This window comes from Hyla sarda, chromosome 4 (assembly GCF_029499605.1).
Source record: "Hyla sarda isolate aHylSar1 chromosome 4, aHylSar1.hap1, whole genome shotgun sequence".
Lineage (NCBI taxonomy): Eukaryota > Metazoa > Chordata > Amphibia > Anura > Hylidae > Hyla > Hyla sarda.
Genome location: NC_079192.1, coordinates 29,698,415 through 29,718,404, shown reverse-complemented (window position 1 = coordinate 29,718,404; position 19,990 = coordinate 29,698,415). Strand labels below are relative to the sequence as shown.

Below are 19,990 nucleotides of genomic sequence, written 5' to 3'. Positions count from 1 at the left end.
ACTGAAGGTTTTACCATGGCCTTCACAATCTCCTGACCTCAACATAATTGAAAATCTATGGATAGACGTTAAAAGAGCAGTGCGTGACAGACAGCCCAGAAATCTCAAAGAACTGGAAGACTTTTGGCAGAATGGGCAAAGATACCTCAAACAAGAATTGAAAGACTCTTGGCTGGCTACAAAAAGTGTTTACAGGCTGTGATACTTGCCAAAAGGGGCAGTACAAGATATTAACTCTGCAGGGTGCCCAAACTTTTGCAGATGCCGTTTTTTTGTTTTCTGTTATTTTGAAAGTGTAAATGATGGAAATAAAATCTTTTGTTGACATATTATAAAAATGTCTAATCTGTAATTTGATGCCTTTTGGAGATTTTTCCATCTTTCCTTGGCTTCTTTATGCACATTAATACATAATTTTACCTGGGTGCCCAAACTTTTGATCCCCACTGTATATAAAACAAAAATAAATAAATAAAACATAAAACAACTTTGTGCCATATGACCAGGACAGACTAAGTCCATGGGGCCATCCTGCTCACATACACACAAAGTGGGGGAAAAAGGTAAATGGCAGCACAGTTCTCTCCTCACTTGTTCTAGTGACCGGTCTGGGTCTATAGCTGATCAGTGTATATACATATGAGATAAATAGATAATTATATAAATACATGAAGTGACAGAGTTTTTAAGATAGCTACATAGGATATAGATAAGAGATAAATATGAGATAAATAGATAGATATGAGACAGATAGATAGATAGAGAGATATGAGATAGATAGAGAGATATTACAGATATAAGATAGATTGAAGAAATACAGATAAGCGATAAAGTTTATTATGTATATAAATAGGTTCATGTAGGTCTTTATATGATAGAATATAAATATATACAGTAGTACAAGCAGTAGTGTCTACTGTAGTAAGTTCTACCTAATGCTTTCTTTACCTAAATATTCTAAAAGATTATACATATATAATTTACACATATAACAATATATCCATTACTATAATAGATTTATACACAATACTTACACATTTATACATATTTGGACATTTATAAAGAAGCATAAGTATAATGTATAACACACAGTATTACAAAAAGCACATTCTTTGGGGTTGGGTGGGTGACGCAGGGTTGAGGAATCAAAGAAATCCTGCTTTGATTTTTCCAAGCACTCCCCCCCGTGTAAGCACCACGTGCTTCATGTGGAAAGGTCTGGTACATGACAGGTTAAACCATCCCAGTGGATGGGTATAAATTTTGGGGGACTGAAGGATTCTCTCGCAGAGCTGGTCTGACACAGAATACAAGATGAGGTGCGGGGAGTCACTCTGGGTCACCCTACTGGTTGGACTTCTTGGATCTGTGGCCCCTGCAGCTTTGGATTCTGCTGGGGTGATACAAAGTGGAGGACAAACTCAACAAGGTACATTCATTCACCCCGTCTTATCACTGCTAACATAGGATTCTGTGTACAGTGCACTATTCTCAGCAATTACCAGGTTTATTATTTACATAATAATAAAAATTCACAGCACAATGCCCCCTAGTGGTAAGATTACTATAAAAAAAAGGCCAAAATGCCTCAATATTGAGGTTACAATGTGGCAAACACCACTACTCAGGACAGCCTGCGGGTCTCCGAATAAAACTCAGACTAGGAAATCATTTATCTACACGATACCTTCACAAACATAGTTTAAGAAGTTTTAGAAACATCAGGATTTTTCATCTTTATTTCCCTACATTTTATTATATGCATTTGAGTAATGAGATGGTTTGTTCTTTCATTTGTATTACAATACACACTTATGTGTTACATACTAGATAGTATTTAGTTCTATAATATGTATAAAATGCCATACTTTGTGATATGTTATATCTTATGTTATATATGATGCTAGATACTATATTAGGCTAATTTGTAAATATAAAAAAATATATATATATTAAAATTATATATATTTGTATTTTATTATATATATTTTTATTTTATTTATTTATATATATATATATTTTTTTTATATATATTTTAATTTATATATATATATATATATATATATATATATATTTTAATTAATATATATATATATATATTTTTTTTAAATTAATATATATATATTTTTTTTTTTATTAATATATATATATATATATATATTTTTTTTATTAATATATATATTATATATATACACACACACACACACACACAAATATATACACATATACATACACACACACACACACACACAATATTTTGTCGTTCCCCTACAAGGTAAATGGCTGAGACCCTATGGCCAGTATACAACACCAACACTATAGACTAGAGAAGAGCAAACACAGTAATTTGATTCGTCACAAACTTCTCGGCTCGGCAGTTGATGGCTTTATCCTGCATAAATTAGTTCAGCTTTCAGGTGGGCTGGAAAAGGTGGATACAGTCCTAGGAAAGTCTCCAGCCGAGCCGAGAAGTTTGTGACGAATCGAATTACTGGAAATTTGCTCATCTCGACTATAGACCATAATTAAACAATATTAATGCTAATAAATTTTATTGAAATACAAAGAATCAGTAAAAATGCAAGAAAAAAAAACACACACACCATACAATGAGTAGGTAAAGAGAATGTTTCAGGCAGAAGAGTGGGGGGTGAGGGGTACAGCCCTCACCCCCCACTCTTCTGCCTGAAGCATTCTCTTGTACCTACTCTTTGTATGTATTTTTATTGCATTTTTACTGATTTTGTATTTCAATAAAATTTTATTTGCATCAATATTGTTTCATTATGGTCTATAGTGTTGGTGTTGATATTATATTTTGTGTGTATTATATATATTCTCATACTGTGCTATATTTCACATTATATTTTTATATATTATTACATTCTTATGTCACATATATTTTGAAATTATATTGCTATGTCATATTCTATTATGTTGCATATTATGCCATATTAAAAAAAAATTGACATCTTGCCCCCCTATTACTAAATTATACTATAAAGCTATGCTCACACAGTGTGGCCTATTTTAATTTCCGGGCACATTTCTGCCTATAATTGGCAAAAAAGCAGCTACGAATAACATAATACACACCCACCACTAAATCTGAAACTGTAAAAATAAATCTTAATCCTGTATAATAACAAATGATATATGTGTATATATATATATATATATATATATATATATATATATATATATATATATCTATCTATCTATCTCTCATCATATATAATCTATCTATATCTCTATCTATATCTATCTATCTATATATATATATATATTTGTTACATTGTCATCTATCATGTGTAGACAGTGTGAACAGGGTTTACAGAGATTAATGTGCAGATTTCTACTTTTCAATGACCGCAATCCCTTTGCAGCTGTAAATGGGATTGGGAGCTGTACAGGGAATTAAAGGGGTACTCCTGTGGAAAACTTTTTTTTTTTTTTAATCAACTGGTGCCAGAAAGTTTAACAGATTTATAAATTACTTCTATTTAAAAATCTCAATCCTTCCAGAACTTATCAGCTTCTGTATCCTAAAGAGAAAGTTCTTTTCTTTTTGAATTTTCCTTTCTGTCTGACCACAGTGCTCTCTGTCGACACCTCTGTCCGTGTCAGGAACTGTCCAGACCAGGAGAAAATCCCCATAGCAAACCTCTCCTGCTCCGGACAGTTCCTGACATGGACAGAGGTGTCAGCAGAGAGCACTGTGGTCAGACAGAAAAGAAATTCAAAAAATGAAAAGAACTTCCTCTTTAGTATACAGAAGCTGATAAGTACTGGAAGGATTAAGATTTTTAAACAGAAGTAAATTTACAAATCTGTTTAACTTTCTGGCATCAGTTGATTAAAAAAAAAAAGAAAAAAAATTCCACTGGAGTACCCCTTTAAGTTGAGGACCCAGTTTATAGACCCCACCTATGTAATCTCCTGGTAGCTCATGTAGTTGGAAGGTTCTAAATAGGGAGCTACAAAAAGTAATCAAAAAAAATTAATAAATAAATTTGAATACTTTTTTTTATAACTTACATTTTCTAAAAATAATTCTCTCTCCAGTGAACAGGGAGGATACAGTTTGTGTCGGCATCTGCAATGTCTCGTTTTTCAGTATAATATATATATATATATATATATATATATATATATTATATATATATATATATATACACACACACACACACATACACACACACACACACACACACACACACACACATATATATACCTATATACCATCAAGTATATGACCGACACATAAAACAGCATCTCTTAGATCAACTGCACTGAGCAGGGGCTAGGCCAGTGTTTAAAAACCAGGGTGCCTCCAGCTGTTGCAGAACTACAACTCCCAGCATGCCCAGACAGCCACTTGGAGTTGAGACAGCGTTTACCAACCAGGATGCCTCCAGCTGTTGCAGAACTACAGCTCCCAGCATACCCAGACAGCCACTTGGAGTTGAGACAGTGTTTACCAACCAGGATGCCTCCAGCTGTTGCAGAACTACAGCTCCCAGCATACCCAGACAGCCACTTGGAGTTGAGACAGTGTTTACCAACCAGGATGCCTCCAGCTGTTGCAGAACTACAGCTCCCAGCATACCCAGACAGCCACTTGGAGTTGAGACAGTGTTTACCAACCAGTGTGCCTCCAGCTGTTGGAAAACTACAACTTCCAGGATGCCGGGACATCCAAAAGAAGGCGCACTGGTCAGAAAACACTGGGCTAGGAAGATCATTTATTTATAAAATTGTTATACAGTAGAGAAATGTCCACAAGCTGTAACAAAACTACAACTCCCAGCATGCACTGACAGTCTCTGGGTGCAGTGGGAGTTGTAGTTTTGCAACGGCTGGTGGACATTTCTTTACTGTAACAATTTATGAATACAGTAAATGAATGATCTTCCATTCCGGTGTTTCCCAACCAGTTTGCCTCCTACTGCTACAACTCCCAGCAGCTGTTTGGGCATGCTGGGAGTTGTAGTTTAGCAGCAGCTAGAGGCACACTGGTAAACACCGTCCTGTCCCTGGTCAGTGCAGATGATCTAAGACAGTGGTTTTTAAACAACCAAAGTGCCTCCAGCTGTTGCAAAACTACAACTTCCAGCATGCCCGGACAGCCTTCGGCTGTCCGGGCATGCTGGGAGTTGTAGTTTTGCAACAGCTGGAGGCACCCTGGATGGGAAACACTGATCTAAGAGATGCTGTTTTATTTATCACCATTATATAGTTTCTCTTTACAATATTTACTACACATAGTTATGGGCTCAGGTTCCAACAAGAACGTCCCTCTTTTCTATCTTCACAGATGCCGGCACCTTCTCACTGTTCTCCGCTGGTGGTCCCCGTCCGCGTTTCAGGAGAAGGTTGGCGCAGTCGGGACGCCCTCGCATGGAGGAACGGGAATGTCGCCTTAAGACACTGCTGCTGCGAGTAGGGGACCTGGGACTTGGGTATGACTCTGAAGAGACGGTGCTGTTTAAGTACTGCGGGGGAGGATGTCCCAGATCCCGTACGAACCACGACCTGACCCTTTCACGGCTGCTGCAGAAGAACGAACTCCCTTTCCTTCTGGAGGAGAAAATACTTGGAGGACCCTGTTGCCGTCCCACTCACTATGAAGATGTGGCCTTTCTTGACGACAGTCACCGGTGGCACACTGTGGAAAAGCTGTCGGCTGCTGCGTGTAGCTGCGTAGGGTGACGTGACTGTATCGTAGAGCAGCTTAGTAGTGAACTTATTTATTAAAGGGGTTATCCAGGAAAAAACTTTTTTTATATCTAATCTAATCTAATCTAATCTATCAACTGGCTCCAGAAACTTAAACAGATTTGTAAATTACTTCTATTAAAAAATCTTAATCCTTTCAGTACTTATGAGCTTCTGAAGTTAAGGTTGTTCTTTTCTGTCTAAGTGCTCTCTGATGACACGTGTCTCGGGAACCGCCCAGTTTAGAAGCAAATCCACATAGCGAACCTCTTCTAAACTGGGCGGTTCCCGAGACAGGTGTCATCAGAGAGCACTTAGACAGAAAAGAACAACCTTAACTTCAGAAGCTCAAAGTACTGAAAGGATTAAGAAGCAATTTACAAATCTGTTTAAAAGGGGGTATTCCAGGCCAAAACTTTTTTTTTTCTATATCAACTGGCTCCGGAAAGTTAAAAAGATTTGTAAAGATTTGTAAATTACTTCTATTAAAAAAATCTTAATCCTTCCAATAGTTATTAGCTTCTGAAGTTGAGTTGCTGTTTTCTGTCTAAATGATGACTGACTCACGTCCCAGGAGCTGTGCAGTTCCCATGGGGATATTTTCCCATCATGCACAGCTCCCGGGACGTGACATCATCATTGAGAAGTTAGACAGAAAACATCAGAAGCTAATAACTATCGGAAGGATTAAGATTTTTTAATAGAAGTAATTTACAAATCTGTTTAACTTTCCGGAGTCAGTTGATATATAAAAACAAGTTTTTGCCTGGAATACCCCTTTAACTTTCTGGAGCCAGTTGATATATATATATATATATATATATATTAAAAAAAAAAAAGTTTTTTCCTGGAATACCCCTTTAATGTAACCTACTCAGGCCCTGGTCTCCAGAAATTAGACTGGGGCTTCAGGGTGATCCCGATGTAACATACATAGTTCATAAGGTAGAGAAAAAAGACCAGAGTCCATCAAGATCACCAGGGTAGTGGTGCGGTCACAGTAATGCTGCCCTTTGTGGATCCTTACCTTAAAGGGAATCTCTGGGATCATGTACATAGAGGGGGATTTCCCATAAATAAAGATTAAAATGGGTTCTCCACCTTGGACAACCTGTACCTGTTAGAGGGATCCCAAGACAAAAAGCTGGTACAAAGTGAGATCCCCAGTGATCCCCAGCTGTGATCTGTGGAGAAACCTGGCAGTAAGTGGTACATTTCCCAGCAGCGCCCCCACTGGAGAAATTAAACATTACACAGTTCTTATTAAAAAGGGTACTCCGGTGGAAATTTTTTTAGTTTTTTTTTTATTAATTAATTTATTTATTTTTAATCAACTGGTGCCAGAAAGTTAAAACAGATTTGTAAATTACTTCTATTTAAAAATCTTAATCCTTCCAGTACTTATCAGCTGCTGTATTTTCTAGAGGAATTTCCTTTCTGTCACGACCACGGTGCTCTCTGCTGACATCTCTGTCCATTTTAGGAACTGTCCAGAGCAGGATAGGTTTGCTATGGGGATTTTCTCCTGCTCTGGACAGTTCCTGACATGGACAGAGATGCACTGTGGACAGAAAGAAAAAAATCCAAAAAGAAAAGAATTTCATTTGTAGTATTCAGCCGCTAATATGTACTGGAAGGATTAAGAATTTTTTTTTTTATAGAAGTAATTTACAAATCTGTTTAACTTTCTGGCACCAGTTGATTAAAAAAAATTAAAGAATAAATTAAATAAATAAAAAAAATAAAAAAAGTTTTCCATCGGATTACCCTTTCCGGCTTTATACATCTTATCCCCTATCCAAAGGATAGGGGATAAGATGTCTGATTGCAGGGGTCCCACTGCTGGGACCCTCACGATCTCGCTGCAGCCCCCCGGCATTCTGTGCCAGTAGCTCCCACCAATACAGAGAAGTCACGCCATGTTACGCCCCCTCCACTCATGTCTATAGGAGGGGGCGTGACGACCAGATACGATTTTTTTAATCAACTGGTGCCAGAAAGTTAAACAGATTTGTAAATTACTTCTATAAAAAAAATCTTAATCCTTCCTGTACTTATTAGCCTCTGAATACTACAGTGGAAATTCTTTTCCGTTTGAAACACAGAGCACACAGATGTCAGCAGAGAGCCCTGTGCTCATGATGTCAGCAACATCATGAGCACAGGGCTCTCTGCTGACATCTGTGTCCATTTTGGGAACTGTCCAGGATAAAAGGAAATCCCCATAGCAAACATATGCTGTTCTGGACAGTCCCTAAAATGTACAGAGATGTCAGCAGAGAGAACTGTGGTGATGATGTCAGCAGAGAGCTCTGTGTTTCAAAAAGAAAAGAATTTCCGCTGTAGTATTCAGCAGCTAATAAGTACAGGAAGGATTAAGATTTTTTAATAGAAGTAATTTACAAATCTGTTTAACTTTCTGTCACCAGTTGATTAAAAATAAAAAATAAAAGTTTTTCACCGGAGAATCCCTTTAATACTTATTTCTTACTTACAAGTCCTAAGTGGACAACAAACTACGCTATGATGACCATAAGTCCCAGCAGGACACAAAGATTATTTCTGAACACCATGAATGCAGAACATTTACTGTCCCATTGGCAGGCACTATTGTTGTTACATATACAGTTAATAGAGAATAATAAAAAACCAGGGCAGGGACATTTCGATGAACCTTCTCTCAAATTTTCTTATATAACTAGTTTTGCTTTTAGCAGCCGGGAATAAAAAATAATAAAAAATAAATAAATAAATAAAAAAAAAAAAAAAAAAGGAGAAAAAATTATTTAAGTACAAATAACTTATTTATTTATTCCATTGCAGATCACTGAGACAAATAAAAGAACATTGAAAAAAATAATTGTTTTATGTCTTTATCAAACTTCAAAAAAGGAAAAAGTCTTGATTTAGGAGCAGGATCGCACTCCGCACTGATGGAGTGTGGACTGATGGAGTGTGGATGAGGCACTTTGGTGGTGTATGGTAAAGTTCACGCATGGTAAAATTTATTGATGCATTTTATTTTACTTGTATGTTTAAAATCTGGAAAAATAGGCTGCAATTTATTGCGGCCGGTATTTAAACGATTATGGCAAAAAATGCGCAAATAAGGATAAAAATAGGATAAAAATACATCAGCAAATTTGACGATCTTTGACCCTTAGGCAGATAATAGCCCTACGTGACCCAAACTTCATCTGATCATCAAAACGGACTCAAAACTCAACTGTGTGACAAGCTGTAATGTGAACACTGCTCCACTAGATGGCACTGTATAGAATCATTCTAAGGATTTAAATCAGGCCTTTTAGAATTGTACATAGCAGTGTTTCCCAACCAGGGTGCCTCCAGCTGTTGCAAAACTACAACTCCCAGCATGCCCGGACAGCCTTCGGCTGTCCGGGCATGCTGGGAGTTGTAGTTTTCCAACAGCTGGAGTCACCCTGGTTGGGAAACACTGGTACATAGGGGGTGAGAACCACATAAAGCTTAGTCAGCACCTGAATACAAGTCCGTCTTCCGCTATGGGGCCTCATCAGCTCACGGGTAGGTTTCTGCATATAACCGAGATGCGGCGCTCCCGGGGCACAGGCACGCCGCTGAAAAAGGAATCCTCACAGCGCAGAATTTCATGGGTAAACTTGTAGCGAGCTACATCGCTGAGACAAAAAAAAGAAGAAGAATAAGTGTGAGCAATGTGCAAGAAACCAATACCAAATACACACACGTGGAAGCGTGGATCAGGCATGTTGGATTTCATCATGGCTGATCCTTTGTTGTGCCAGGAGATAAGTGGCACAATGCTTGGCAGGGTCCCTGCAGTCCAATGAGATATCTATACTAGTGTATTCCAAATCAGGGTGCCTCTAGCTGTTGCAAAACTACAAATCCCAGCATTTCTGAGCAGCCAACAGCTCAACCGGTTTACTGAGGGTCCGTCACTAAAGCCCCTCTCCGAGGGAGGGGGCCAGAGTGCGCCAAGGACAGGCGAGTAGACAACCCCCGTAAGATCATGAGGGGGCCCCAGTGGTCGGACCCCCCCCCCCTATAAAGAAACTTATTCCCTATCCTGCGAATAGGGGATAAGTTTAATTTCCCCAGAGTACCCCTTTAAAAGGGGCTATCAAGGAAAAAAAAATTATATATCTATCTATCTCAACTGGCTCCAGAAAGTTAAACAGATTTGTAAATTACTTCTATTAAAAAAAAAATCTTAATCCTTTCAGTACTTATGAGCTGCTGAAGTTGAGTTGTTCTTTTCTGTCTAAATGCTCTCTGATGACAAGTGTCTTGGGAACTGTCCATAGTAGAAGCAGATCCCCATAGCAAACCTCTTCTACTCTGTGCAGTTTCCGAGACAAGCAGAGATGTCAGCAGAGAGCACTGTTGCCAGACAGACAAGAACAACTCAACTTAGGCAGCTGATAATTATAAGAAGGATTAGGATTTTTTTTTTTATAGAAGTAATTTACAAACCTGTTTAACTTTCTGGAGACAGTTGACATTCATCCATCCATCCATATCCAGGTTTTTGCTTTCTATTTGCATCTGCAGCCATAGACATCCTATAGTCCAGTGTTTCCCAACTAGGGTGCCTCCAGCTGTTGCAAGACTACAACTCCCAGCATGCTGGGAGTTGTATTTTGTAACAGCTGGAGGCACCCTGGTTGGAAAACACTGCTTAAGTCAGCAGATCTCGATAACTTTAGATGGATCTACCAGGGGTCCGCACATAAAGATCTCGGGGGAGATTTATCAAAACCTGTGCAGAGGAAAAGTTGCCCAGTTGCCCATAGCAACCAATCAGATCGCTTCTTTCATTTTTAACAAGGCCTCTGCAAAATGAAAGAAGCGATCTGATTGGTTGCTATGGGCAACTGGTCGACTTTTCCTCTCCACAGGTTTTGATAAATCTCTCCCCTCGTGTCTATGGCCAGATTTATCTCAAGGAACACATTAGAAATCTCCTCATGTGATGCCTTTTGTAAGTGACAGCTCTAGGGATACAATCCAAAGGATCATACATGACCCAGACAAGAATACGTTTTAAAAAGGGGTACTCCACTGGAAAACATTTATTTATTTTTTTAAATCAACTGGTGTCAGAAAGTTAAACAAATTATTAAATTACTTCTATTAAAAATGTTTAATCCTTCCAGTACTTATCAGCTGCTGTATGCTCCACAGGATGTTCTGTCTGACCACAGTGCTCTCTGCTGCCATCTCTGTCAATGTCAGGAACTGTCCAGAGCAGGAGCAAATCCCTGTAGCAAACTTCTCCTGCTCTGGACAGTTCCTGACATGGACAGAGGTGTCAGCAGAGAGCACTGTGGTCAAACTGAACGGATATTCAAAAAGAAAAGAACTTCCTGTGGATCATGCAGCAGCTGATAAGTACTGGAAGGATTAAGATTTTTTAATAGAGGTAGTTTACAAATCTGTTTAACTTTCTGGCACCAATTGATTTAAAAAACAAAACAAAAATGTTTTCCGGAGTAACCCTTTAACCCAGCATAGATGTGGAAACTATCATACTAAAGAATACACAACCAAAGACACAGGTCAGGGAATAAAGGTCAGGGAATAAGGGTCAGGGAATAAGGGTCAGGGAATAAGGGTCAGGGAATAAGGGTCAGGGAATAAGGGTCAGGGAATAAGGGTCAGGGAATAAGGGTCAGGGAATAAGGGTCAGGGAATAAGGGTCAGGGAGTTATAGTCTTGCAACAGCTGGAGGCACTCTGGTTGGGAAACACTGGACTATAGGATGTCTATGGCCGCAGATGCGAATAGAAAGTAAAAACCTGGATCTGGCAGGTGTGTGTGTATATATCTAGTCTCTGCCCAGCTTAAAGGGGTATTCCAGGAAAAAAAAAACATATATATCTCAACTGGCTCCAGAAAGTTAAACAGGTTTGTAAATTACTTCTATTAAAAAACTCCTAATCCTTCCTATAATTATCAGCTGCCTAAGTTGAGTTGTTCTTTTCCGTCTGGTAACAGTGCTCTCTGCTGACATCTCTGCTTGTCTTGGAAAGTGCACAGAGTAGAAGAGGTTTGCTATGGGGATTTGCTTCTACTCTGGACAGTTCCTGAGACAGGTGTCATCAGAGAGCACTTAGACAGAAAAGAACAACTCAACTTCAGCAGCTCATAAGTACTGAAAGGATTAACATTTTTTTTTTTTAATAGAAGTAGTTTACAAATCTGTTTAACTTTCTGGAGCCAGTTGATATATATATATATATATATATATATATATATATCTATATCTATCAAATGTTTTTGTTTTTTTTCTTGATAGCCCCTTTTAAAGGGGTACTATGGGGAAATTAAACGTATCCCCTATTCGCAGGATAGGGAATAAGTTTCTTTATAGTGGGGGGTCCGAGTCAGGGAATAAAGGTCAGGGAATAAAGGTCAGGGAATAAAGGTCAGGGAATAAAGGTCAGGGAATAAAGGTCAGGGAATAAAGGTCAGGGAATAAAGGTCAGGAATAAAGCATGGACTACTGACCTTATAACATACAGACAACGTCTGGGCAGCAACAGATCCGCCCGCTCCTCTGGGTTATCCACAGACACCAGCCGCATGACACTACTGGATAGTAAGCAGATGCCAGCAATGGTGCTACCACAGAACTGGTAAAGGAGAGGATAGATTAGCTGCATATACGCCTTCTCCTCATAGGGATAACTAGTGATCACCAGGTCTATGTAATGTCCGTACCTTAACACTGTCCACGTGAGGCTTGATGTAGCCATCTTTCTGCAGGTCTAAGACATGGACCAGGGATAACTGGTTCTCTCCAGGGGGGAAAGCCTTGTCTCTCGCCCTCTGTATGATGGCGGAGGAGTCTGGGGACCAGTACTGGCGCTCTACCTCTCGGAAGCCATGGATCGCCTGTAGGGAGCAAGAGGTAAAGAGGTGTAAGACTGAAGAAGGCAATTTCCATATCACTGCCGGACAACCCGCTCTCCTTATCCCCCCCCCCCCCAGACACATCAACACTCCGAGCCTCCACATGAGCTAAACAGGGAGGGGAGGACGGCAATCCTCTACTCTGATGGTACCCTAAAGCAGTGGTCTTCAACCTGCGGGCCTCCAGATGTGGCAAAACTATAACTCCCAGCATGCCCGGACAGCCGTTGGCTGTCCGGGCATGCTGGGAGTTGTAGTTTTGCCACATCTGGAGGTCCGCAGGTTGAAGACCACTGCCGTAAAGGGTACTCCAGTAAAAAAACTTTTTTTTTTTCATATCAACTGGCCCCGGAAAGTTAAAAACAGATTTGTAAATAACTTCTATAAAAAAAAAAAATATATATATATATATATATATATATATATATATATATAAATTCTTTCAGTACTTATCAGCTGCTGAAGTTGAGTTCTTCTCTGTTGGTCTCAGGAACTGTCCAGGGCAGGAGAGGTTTTCTATGGGGATTTGCTTGTACTCTCGACAGTTCCTGAGACAGACAGAGGTGTCAGTAGAGAGCACTGTGGTCAGACAAAAAAATTAACAACTTAACTTCAAAAGCTGATAAGTAATGTAAGGATTAAGATTTCATTTTTTTTTTTTTTTTTTAAAGGAAAACTGTCAGCAAATTCACCCACACTAAACTGAATACATTGGGTTATAGTGCGGGTGAACAGGAGTATGTAACGTGCTCACTTATTTAGTAAAAAGTTTTGTTTTGGCCGAGTTTGCGTCCTCTAAAGTATCCGCCATCCTGGTTTTGCGCGCAGCAGGTGGGTCCCCCGCCGGCAATCTTACTTTGTGTTCCGGAGGCAGGTGCCCGTAGCCCGCCCCCCTTGTTGCATATTCATTTTTTGCTCCTCCATGTCCTAATGACACGTAGTTATCCAGCCCCCCCCCCCCCCCAAGCGTTGCGCGCTGTCTTCCGAGCGCATGCGCTGGTTTTTTCTTACCCAGCTCTCCGTCCTGATGACGTGAGAGCTGTGCGTTCTCAGAACCGCTCTGTGCCGCGAAACTGCGCATGCTCTTGGAAGACAGAGCGCAACGCTTGGGGGAAGGATAAATCCACGTCATTAGGACATTAATGTGAATATGCAACAAGGGGGGGGCGGGCTACGGGCACCTGCCTCCGGAACACAAAGTAAGATTGCTGGCGGGGGACCCCCCTGCTGCGCGCAAAACCAGGATGGATGGCGGATACTTTAGAGGAAGCAAACTTGGACAAAACAAAACTTTAATAAGGCTGGGATCACACCACGTTTTTGCCATACAGTTCCCGTATATGTTTTCAATGTGAAAACTGTACAGAACCGTATAGAAAACCGTATGCATTGACTCTCCATTGAAAACCGTATGCCAAAAGATGCATCAGGTTGTGTCCGTTTTGCATCCTGTACGGTTTTGTCAGGTTTTTTTCCCGTACCCAAAACTATAGCCAACCACGGTTTTCGGTCCGGGTGAAAAACTGTATTGAAACGTATAGTTTTATTTATTTATTTTTTAACATGGGAGTCAATGGGAACCGTACAGAACTGTATCTGCGTACGGTTCCATCCAGTTTGCACCATACGGTTTTTGACTTTGCACAGTTTTTTTTCTTGGAATTTCAATCAAACAAGTGAAACTTTATTCATAATGGAGGGAAAAGTTAAAAACGTATGCAACCGGACATCATTTTTCAAACCGTATATGGATTGAAATGTGTATACTGTTTAGTCAGGTTTTGAGGAATTCGTTTTTTATCAAAAACCTGAAACGGGAACTGTATTGCGAAAACATGGTGTGAACCCGGCCTAAGTAAGTGAGCACGTTACATACAGTGATCCCTCAACTTACATTGGCCTCAACATACAATAGTTTCTCCATATAATGGTCTTTTCTGGACCATTGTAACTTGAAACCAGACTCAACATACAATGCTACGGACAATCCAGATCTGTGAAAGGTGTCAATGGCTGGAAGAACAGACCAATCAGAATGGGCATTCACTGGTAAAACCCCTGTATTACTGAAGTGTATGCACTGACTGGTGTCTGGTAGCGCCCCCTACAGTACAGGGAGGTACAACATGTTCTGTACTCTTTACCTGTACCAGGGTCACCTGCTCCTTTGGACACCAGGTGAGGGGGCGGCTCCATTTGACACTTTTTGGACATTGCGTGTACTGTATAGGACCCTGAAGAAGCTCCTGTCCTCTACATAGACCAGTGTTTCCCATCCAGGGTGCCTCCAGCTGTTGCAAAACTACAACTCCCAGCATGCCCGGAAAGCCTTTGGCTGTCCGGGCATGCTGGGAGTTGTAGTTTTGCAACAGCTGGAGGCACCCTAGTTGGGAAACACTGACATAGACAATGATTACAGCTCCCAGCAGATCTTTCTTACTTTTATATGGAAGGATTTGCTTTATCTATATTAGTTATCTACTTATTTTTGTTTAATCCTCACTCTTTCCTATTTTTTTGGATGACATTTTAGGGCTTCAGAACCAATTACCAGGTTTCCATAGAGTTCTGGTCTCAACATACAATGGTTTCAACATACAATGGTCTTCCCGGAACCAATTAATATTGTAACTTGAGGGACCACTGTACTCCTGTTCACCCACACTATAACCCAATTAAGGCTGCAGAGATTAATCGATGTTATCAATAAAATTCAATATCGGTATTAGTTGTCGACGAATCCCGTTATCGAATAATCGCCCGATTCGTTGCAAAGGGATGTCGGGCGCCGGCAGTAATGAGGCTGCAGCAGGTGGTGCAGGCGTTAGGGCGCTGTGTCTGCAGGTCCTGCAAATCCCACACCGCCACAGCCTCTTTAAGTTAACAGTACCTGACCCCAGTCCCAGGGCCCGGGCGGGTGCCACTGGACGCGGTTGCGGTGCTGTGGGATCAGCTGCTGCTCACAGGTCAGGAGCTGCACACCGAGCTGCTGGAGACCGGCAGGGAGCTGCCCCGGGTCCGGGACTACTTCTCCAATCCTGGCAACTATCAGTAACCCCAGTGGCAGTGGACAGCTGTATAAGTGACCCGGTCACAGGGGGCGGGGCTTGCTGGGGCGGCTGTCAGCTGGCCTGTGGATATTCCCGGTGTGGAAGGAGATAGTGACAGATGGGTGGCGTGTGTCTCTGTCATTACAGTCTGCAATAGTAAGCTTGGTGGGGCCAGTATTAGTATATAGTGTGTACTACACACACACACTACTATACACGAGGGATACGTGCAGAGCATTGCACAATATTGTCTGTACTACAGACACTAGGGGGCAATGCTCTGCACATAGCCCCATGTGTAGTACATATACTGCTATACACATGGGGGAAACATGCAGAGCATTGAACATTATTGTCTGCAGAAAACACTAGGGTGCAATGCTCTGCATATACCCCCATGTGTATAGCAGTGTGTGTAGTACACACGATATACTAATACTGGCCTTCGGCAATCTCCGGCTCTGCCATAGCGATGTATTGAGGGGGTGTGTCGGACGCCGCTTCGTATAGTGGTCGACACCCGCTATCTGGCCAGCGAGCCGGGGCCCCATACAGTAGATCACGGGGGGGCCCCCAGCGGTCGGACCCCCCCGCAAGCTGAAACTTATCCCATATCCTTAGGATAGGGGATACGTTTTTCAGCACTGGACTACCCCTTTAAAGGGTACCTCTCATCAAAAAAACTTTTGATATACTATAGATTAATGTCTGCAGAATAACTTTACAATTGCATGTTATTAAAAAATATGCTTCTTTCTATTTAATTTTCCACTTTGAAGAAATGACCACTAGGGGTCTCCCTACCAGTCCTGGCAGCAAGCATTTCAGACTCATGCTGGAGTCCTAAACACTACGAGCTGCCAGTCTGCTTTGTTCACAAAGGAGAACACTCAGAGCTGCCGGCCTGCTTTGTTCACAGCCTGTTTGGCTGTGAACAAAGCAGGCTGGCAGCTCTGAGTGTTTAGGAGTCCAGCATGAGTCAGAAATGCTTGCTGACAGGACTGATCGGGAAAAATACAATAGAAAGAAGCATATTTTTTATTAACATGCTATTGGAAAGTTATTCAACATTCATTAATCTAAAATATATCAAAAGTTTATTTGATGAGAGGTACCCTTTAACCCCTTAAGGACTCAGACAATATAATTTTTACGTTTTCATTTTTTCCTCCTCGCCTTCTAAAAATCATAACTCTTTTATATTTTCATCCACAGACTAGTATGAGGGCTTGTTTTTTGCGCGACCAGTTGTCCTTTGTAATGACATCACTCATTATATCATAAAATGTATGGCGCAACCAAAAAACACAATTTTTGTGGGGAAATTAAAACGAAAAACGCAATTTTGCTAATTTTGGAAGGTTTCGTTTTCATGCCGTAAAATTTATGGTAAAAATTACGTGTTCTTTATTCTAAGGGTCAATACGATTAAAATGATACCCATTATTACATACTTTTATATTATTGTTGCGCTTATAAAAAAACACAAACTTTTTAACCAAATTAGTACGTTTATAATCCCTTTATTTTGATGACCTATAACTTTTTAATTTTTCCGTATAAGCGGCGGTATGGGGGCTAATTTTTTGCGCCATGATCTGTACTTTTTTTTGATACCACATTTGCATATAAAAAACTTTTAACACATTTTTTATAATTTTTTTTTGTAATAAAATGTATTAAAAAAGTAGGAATTTTGGACTTTTTTTTTTTTTTTCGTTCACGCCGTTCACCGTACGGGATCATTAACATTTTATTTTAATAGTTCGGACATTTACGCACGCGGCGATACCAAATATGTCTATAAAAAAAAAAAATTTACGCTTTTTGGGGGTTAAATAGGAAAAAACGGACGTTTTACTATTTTATTGGGGGAGGGGATTTTTCATTTTTTTTTTTACACTTGAATAGTCCCCATAGGGGACTATTCATAGCAATACCATGATTGCTAATACTGATCTGTTCTATGTATAGGACATAGAACAGATCAGTGTTTTCGGCGATCTTCTGCTCTGGTCTGCTCGATCACAGACCAGAGCAGGAGACGCCGGGAGCCGCACGGAGGAAGGAGAGGGGACCTCCGTGCGGCGTTATGAATGATCGGATCCCCGCAGCAGCGCTGCGGGCGATCCGATCATTCATTCAAATCGCGCACTGCCGCAGATGCCGGGATCTGTATTGATCCCGGCACCTGAGGGGTTAATAGCGGACGCCCGAGAGATCGCGGGCGTCGGCCATTGCCGGCGGGTCCCTGGCTGCGATCAGCAGCCGGGATCAGCCGCGCATGACACGGGCATCGCTCCGATGCCCGCGGTTATGCACAGGACGTAAATGTACGTCCTGGTGCGTTAAGTACCACCGCACCAGGACGTACATTTACGTCCTGCGTCCTTAAGGGGTTAAGACCCCCCAAGAACAGAAGGATCAGGCAGGTAAACGTCAACTTACCAGACTGTCCACCACCCTGACATCACCTGTGGGAGGAGGGAGGGTCAGGGGGATGCCGTACACATTAGTCAACTGATCCCCCTAAACTACGTCTCACGTGTACAGCCCACTAGGTGGGTATACAATTTCAATAACTTATCTCTTGTGACTTCTCCATACACATTCAGCATGGACAAACATTCATGAATTATTTTTTCAGGAGGGGAGGGGTAAGCTGCTGCCAGACAGACAGCTCGTTGGTGGTGGAGTAAAATATTTTTGTTGTAGCTGTCACGCCCCCTCCCATAGGCTTGCATTGAGGGGTGGAGCGTGACGTCACAGGGGGGCGAAGGCGTGACGTCATAGGGGGGCGGAGGCGTGACGTCACACGCCATCGGCCCTTTGGTCGCCGGTAATCAGACCCGGAGCGAACACGCTCCGGGGACTGATTACAAACGGGGTGCCGCGTGCATGACCCCGGGGGTCCCCAGCGGCAGGACTCCCGCGATCAGGCATCTTATCACCTATCCTTTGGATAGGGGATAAGATGTCTAAGCACCGGAGTACCCCTTTAAGTGACTTTGAAAGTAGCATTATTGTTGGTACCAGATGGACTGTCCTAAACTGCTGATCTACTGAGGATTTCACCCACAACCATCTGTAGGGTTTATAGAAAATGGTCAGAAAAAAAAAAGAGAAAATATCCAGTGAGCGGTAATCATGAGGAGGAAAATGTCTTGTTGAGGTCAGAGAGGAATGGGCCGACTGGTTTGAGATGACAGAAAGGCAATGGTAACTCATAACCACTGGTTACAACCAAGGAATGTAAAATACCATCTCTGAACTTTAAAGCAGATGGGCTACAGCAGCAGGAGACCGCACCGAATAGGAAACCGAGGCGACAATTCACACAGGTCACCAAGACTGGACAGTGGAAGATGGAAGAACCTTGTCTGGTCTGATAAGTCTCCATTCCAGCTGCGACATTCAGATAGCAAGGCCAGAATTTGGTGTAAACAACATTACTCTAGTGGGCTGTTGTCCAACCAGTGTGCCTCCAGCTGTTGCAAAACTACAACTCCCAGCATGCCCGGACAGCCTTTGGCTGTCCGGGCATGCTGGGAGTTGTAGTTTTGCAACAGCTGGAGGTACCCTGGTTGGGAAACACTGCTCTATGGTGGTAAGATTATTCTTGTTGCCCATAGCAACGGGTTTTCCTACATCTCTTTGTTGCCCATGGCAACCAATCACAGCACCGCGTCCATTTCCAAGGGCATAAAAAGTGAAAGCTGAGCTGTGATTGGCGGCTGTGAGACTTGTCGCAGCTGCGACATTATACACACACACATATATATATATATATATATATATATATATGGCGGTACTCACGTCATCCCAATGGCCGCCCTCGTAGCGCTTCTTCCTCAGCACAGGCTCCAGCTCCCGGCACAGCAGGGCCTCCTCCTCGGTGGTGATGAAGTCCGGCTGCAGGGTGAGGCCGGGGGACAGCTGAGACAGCACGGCCGGGGAAGACGGAGACACGTGGTTACCGGGCAGCGAAGTCACATGATGTCGCCGGGCACAGAGACCTGACACCGCTACAACAAGACCCCGCGGCCTCCTCACCCCACCGAGCCACAACCGCATGTTACCAAGGCAACAGCGAGCGCTGGGCGCCGCCATGTTGAGGTCGCGCGGTGCATCCTGGGCGGGCAGTGAGGAGGTCACGGCGCTCAGCACGTAACCAGAGCGGGCTCGACCAATCAGATCTCAGCCCGCCCCGCCTGAAACTAAAAGCAGTTATCTGATTGGTTGTTTTGGCAATAGTTGATAAAACTTCTTCACACTATAACCTGCCTCGGGATTGTAGTTTCCCC

At 41.8% G+C, this 19,990-nt stretch overlaps 1 protein-coding gene across 1 annotated transcript; it reads right to left on the bottom strand.

The window, feature by feature from the left end:
- Positions 1-9,131: 9,131 nt before the first annotated feature.
- On the bottom strand, positions 9,132-19,834 carry ALKBH7 (alkB homolog 7). Its single transcript, XM_056570291.1, has 4 exons — positions 19,503-19,834; positions 12,445-12,618; positions 12,232-12,356; positions 9,132-9,377 (listed from the first exon to the last, which is right to left on the bottom strand). The coding sequence occupies exons 1-4, from the start codon at positions 19,794-19,796 to the stop codon at positions 9,254-9,256; spliced, it is 717 nt and encodes a 238-aa protein (XP_056426266.1). The 5' UTR covers positions 19,797-19,834; the 3' UTR covers positions 9,132-9,253.
- Positions 19,835-19,990: the final 156 nt, after the last annotated feature.

Excerpts from the sequence above, each read along its gene's own strand:
- ALKBH7 (XM_056570291.1), bottom strand. The coding sequence starts at position 19,796 with ATGGCGGCGCCCAGCGCTCGCTGTTGCCTTGGTAACATGCGGTTGTGG. Across the intron at positions 12,619-19,502 it reads AGGGCGGCCATTGGGATGAC|GCGATCCATGGCTTCCGAGA; the intron begins GTGAGTACCGCC and ends TGCTCCCTACAG. Across the intron at positions 9,378-12,231 it reads CGTTGTCTGTATGTTATAAG|CGATGTAGCTCGCTACAAGT; the intron begins GTCAGTAGTCCA and ends TTTTTGTCTCAG.